This window comes from Lygodium microphyllum, chromosome 1 (assembly GCF_053477565.2).
Source record: "Lygodium microphyllum isolate KBCC chromosome 1, Lygodium_microphyllum_v1.1.10, whole genome shotgun sequence".
Lineage (NCBI taxonomy): Eukaryota > Viridiplantae > Streptophyta > Polypodiopsida > Schizaeales > Lygodiaceae > Lygodium > Lygodium microphyllum.
The window spans coordinates 115,149,540-115,154,385 of NC_141135.1; the positions used below are offsets into that span (position 1 = coordinate 115,149,540).

At 40.6% G+C, this 4,846-nt stretch overlaps 1 protein-coding gene across 1 annotated transcript; it reads right to left on the bottom strand.

The window, feature by feature from the left end:
• Positions 1–881: 881 nt before the first annotated feature.
• LOC148041580 (uncharacterized) lies at positions 882–1,396 on the bottom strand. The gene is made up of 3 exons (XM_087690490.1): positions 1,243–1,396; positions 1,156–1,169; positions 882–1,109 (listed from the first exon to the last, which is right to left on the bottom strand). Exons 1-3 carry the CDS (start codon positions 1,394–1,396, stop codon positions 882–884), a joined length of 396 nt encoding a protein of 131 aa, XP_087546616.1.
• Between the last annotated feature and the right edge of the window lie 3,450 nt (positions 1,397–4,846).

Genomic DNA, 4,846 nt, shown 5'->3' on the forward strand with positions numbered 1-4,846 from the left:
ACCATTCAAATTTGTGATGTGCACCAATTCCTATGAAGAAGAGGAAGAAGAAGACATTTGATTTTCCATTTGTAAATGACTAGTTTGTTAGACTTTTAAAAATTTTAGGACTAGGAGACCACATGATCTCTTTTAAGGGTTATTAGTACTTCTTCATGTGTGTATGTGTGTGCATGCGTGGGTGTGCGTCGGTGCAAATGAGAGCGTGAATGAGAGAAAGCAAGCTGAAGTATATGTGATCTTTGGGTTCCATTCTAAGGGCCCTAGCACACCCAGGGGCAATGGGGCGAACAGGGCTTTTCGGATCTTAGTATTACATAGGGGTCGCACCATGTCCCAACTATATACTAGTCATGAGAAATGACAAAATCAATCCTACGTTTTCTATCAAAAGTGCACTGTTGACTGGTTGCTAATTGGTGCAAACATGTCATCCCCCAATGAAATGCAATAATCCTAGTAACCTAGTGTTAGCACTCAATTTTTGGCAAGTGTAAGTGGTAAGAAGAGAGGGGTAAGGAACCCCCACTCCCCTTGTTTGCACTAAGTGCAACCCTGAGAGGAGTGGGGGCAAGGGAGGCGGGGGGGGGGGGGGGGGGGGTGGGGGTGGGGTGGGTGAAGGGGGAGGGGGGGGAGTGCGGTCCCGCTCCCCACACTGCCCTTGGGCGTGACCTGTCTCTAATTCCTTCAGAAGTTTCTAGTACGTTGAACCGTGAAAAGACAACTGTCATGTTCTACCCGTTGCGGTGGCTCAAACATTGAGGATTTCTCAACGAAGAAATTCCAAATTAGCATTCACAAGACGACAACGGAAGTTATTTATTCATGCATGCCTCCACCAGGGCATAGTTATATAGAGAGGCGGGCCGGCTTCTTATAAATTAGTTGAAGCAGGGATCGGAGACGTAGAAGCCCAGGCTATCGATATGGGTACCCTGACGGCCGAAGAAGCCAAGGATTTGTGGGTGAACAATGTGACCGTTCATGCCAGAGGGTTTCAGTTGAGGCGCATGTGCAGAGGAGATGCCCATCGCTAGCACTCCCTTGTAGTTGGAGTCGGGATGGAAGATGCTCTTGTTCTCACCCACGGTCAGAGAGCCAAAGTCGACCTAAAATATCCAAAGCCGTCCACGTCCACGTCGTCAGTGAACGAACGTATAGTCGATGTACTACTGCGCACTATTAACACATAGCAATATCAAAGCAATGCGCCATGACTTGGCTAGTAATTTTACGACGTACATATCTCCGCAGCGGTACACGACTCCATATCAAATCCATTGAGATTGTTGGACGCATAGTAGATGGTCAGATTGCACACCCCACCGTTGCTCCAACCGTCGTCGAAGGGGCTACCGCCCGCGAAGCCCCCCCACGGCCCAACTATGGCTGCCATAGACCATATGCTAATGTTGGAGTTTTTAGAAACCTCTCTCTCTTTCTCTCTCTGTGTCTCCAGTCCCCCGAAGCATCCGTCGAATAAACACGTCTCGCGATGTGCTCTCGTGTGCCTTATTGTAAGCCCGACACCTCAGCGTGCCTGTCTACTCGTCGATAACACAAAAACGTGTCCATAGGGAACGGGCCTTAGGACTTGAGGGAGCCTTGACTCTTTTTAAGGGTGGGAGAGCCCTTCTAGAGGCATTTTGACCTTCAACAGAAGGCAAATATTTTTAAAACGTTGTTATCCAAGGGCAAGTAAAAAAATATGTCTTGCGTAGAGAAGGGTATGATTTACAAACCTTGCCATAGAAGGATAGTTATGACATGCGTGCTTAGTCATTGTTGCAAGCACGATTGATTATGAGAGAGGTTTCTCCAAAATGAATCATATTAAGTCCAATGATCGCAATAGATTGTCACTCTAGAGCTTGAATCAACTCATGTTCCTTTCATATAATGGCGCTAAGGATCCTCCAGATGTTGATTAGGATGCCATCTATACAACGTGGGATGAATTAAAAGCTCATCGCAATGTTAATGTGGTAGCAACAAAGTTGATATAAGAAAGTATAAGTAATGGTGTGCTTTGATTGTATTGCTATTTCATTTGAGACTATGGATGATTGCAAAGCCATCTTGTTGCCTTTCTAGACTATCTTAATTGATTGAGCTTTAGCTTCAATCGGGCATTGCAATTTTATTTTTGGTGATAGCATTATAATTTTTTTAATGCTTAAATAACTACTCATATGTTGTACTAAGTTATAAATATTCTATCATCATATCATGTCGATATTAGATTTTTGTAAATTAATGGACACGAAAAGCCAACAAGATGGCTTATAGAAATGTCATAATTTTTTTTTTCTCTAATACTATTCTATTAGCTAGAAATGCAAATTTTAGAATACATGTCTATCGAAGGTTAAAATTTTGAAAAAGCCCTTCCACAAGAAAGGCACTTGTTCATGAGCCCTTCAATGGAAAAAACATAGGGGACTGTCAAAAATGCATCAAGCCTCGTGCTTTGGATTCTACCGGGGACTATCAATATCATGCTCTTGGACCTGTGCTCCTCCAAGGCCTACATTTGATAAGATTTTCTAGTTAGTTCGTGTGACACTTGAAGTTTATTGAAGTACCTTCTATTGATCTACATTATAAAACTCAAACTATCTACAATTTTAGGTATGTTATAAGTAATGTTAAAAAAAAAAGAAAGATGTGTTGTTTGACAAATAGAGCACTTTTTTGACTTGTTTTGATGGGCAACATAGCCAAAGCAAGCATGACATCGATCAAATGAGTCGAGAAAAACCAGAGCTAGCTTACATTTCAAAAAATCTTTTCAAAATTGAAAAAAAAGTTCTAAACATCACACTATGAAATCAGATGGATTTATGTATGGTTGAGAAAAAAGTTCCAGACAAGATGAGACGTCTATTCCTTGACAATGATAAATTTACTCTCTTGAAAGAAGGGCATACTTCCGATTCTTCACAAACAAATTGAGGTTATACTATTGCCCTAGAAAGTAAAGCTTTGGGTTGTCCTTCGATTCTCTCATGCATTCACTCTCACTCCACCCACCACCTTATTGTAGGGATTCTTGGGGTTCCATGATCATATGCCTCTCTCTTTGGTATTGCATGTGGCCCACTTTACTTTTTCCAATAGGAAGAAGATGGCTTTTCTCCCACCAACCAACAACTTGAAGCCTAGCCAGTCCTCGCGATGAATGCAAATTTTGCTACTAGCTAGCTTTATAACTAAAAGTGTACAATCTTTGCTGGTTCTCTTAAGTTTGAAGTACATTTCTTACCAAAAAATATCCATTTTCGCTGGTTAGAAATAGAATAAAGGCCAGTTTCTCGAGAGCCCCCTTTGCCCTCTCTGCCATTGTACGAATTTGAGACTTTTTTGAAAACTATGAATGGGAACTGACTCAACTATGAATGGGAACTGACTCAATACCTTGAGGTACATAATGGAAGCCTTTTTGACTTGGAAGCTCGGCTGCCTAATACAAAGCTCTCAAAACTTTGACTATGATTATGTGGGCACAAGGGTTACTGGAGCTCGTTATGATTTTGTAATGAATTTTTGCTAAGGAAGCCTTGAGGATCACGGTTCTGGTTCTTTCACCATGAGGGGAGTGGCACGAGACAAAGAGAGGGAGGGATAGGGTGGAGAGAGAGACAGATAGATAGACAGAAGTTCATTTATGCTATATACTACAAGATACAAGCCTTATACCAATGCTCAAAGTGACATAAACATTCATTAAAAAAATTATCCCCGTCATTGCTAAACGCATCGATATTAGCATCTCTACAAAGCTGTCACTATTTTTTTCACTTTTGTGATGCAAAAACATTAAGCGATGGTTTGTGGCATATATTGCAATGCCAATAAGAACACATGCAATAAATTTGTGATGCTAATAGCGATGGTCACAGAGAAAAAAATATGTGTGGCAGGTACGCAATGGTTGTCAAGATGAGCGCAAAATGTACTTGAACCCACAAGATTGATATATAGAATAAGTACAAGTTCGCTGACAAAAACTCATGGAAATATGGCAAGATACAAAGGATGATAAGTACATCTAAGAAATAGTACATGGAAGATGCCTGCACAAATTACATGACCAAAAAGAAAGAGGATGTGCACTCTATGAATCCAAGCGCGAGCTACAGATCCTCAGTATTAGAAAGCTCATCCTGACACAAAGGAGCATCGAATGGACTGTGCAAAAATGAATGAATACACATCAATCCACCATACATAATGCATTTAAAAAAAAGTAACTACGGATAAGAAAGATGATTGACTTATTGGGCCGTCCCGTACATACATTCTATCGATCAGTACAGTGAGACCATGTCTCTCTACATATCGAGTCTCTAAAATGGTGGGATTGGGGTTTGCACTAGAGTGCTGCAAAGAAAACAGAATAAAAATGTTAGAAACACGATTGTCAATACAAGTAATATTGCAAATAATGAAAGTCAGAAGAACAAAAGAAAAACTTACAAAGTCCTCCACATAAGCCTTGTGGATATCACTCCCTAGATGATGCATGACCCCTATCTCCAATTCACTACAAGATATAGGCCTTATACCGATGTTCAAAGTGGCGAAAATGTTCATAAAGAAAATTGCCCCTGTCATTACAAAAAATGTCGATATTAGTGATGCCATAAAACATTAATAGCAACGTGTGCAGTAGATTTGTGACGCTAATAACGATACCTGCAGTAAATTTGTGATGTTAATAGCAATGATAATAGGGAAAAAAATTATGGCAGGGCAGCACAAATATCACTATGTGCTTTATTTGGGCCATACAAAAGAGTTTCAGTAATGTGTACAATGCTCATCTAAATGAAGGCAAAGTGTA

Excerpts from the sequence above, each read along its gene's own strand:
- LOC148041580 (XM_087690490.1), bottom strand. The coding sequence starts at position 1,396 with ATGGCAGCCATAGTTGGGCCGTGGGGGGGCTTCGCGGGCGGTAGCCCC.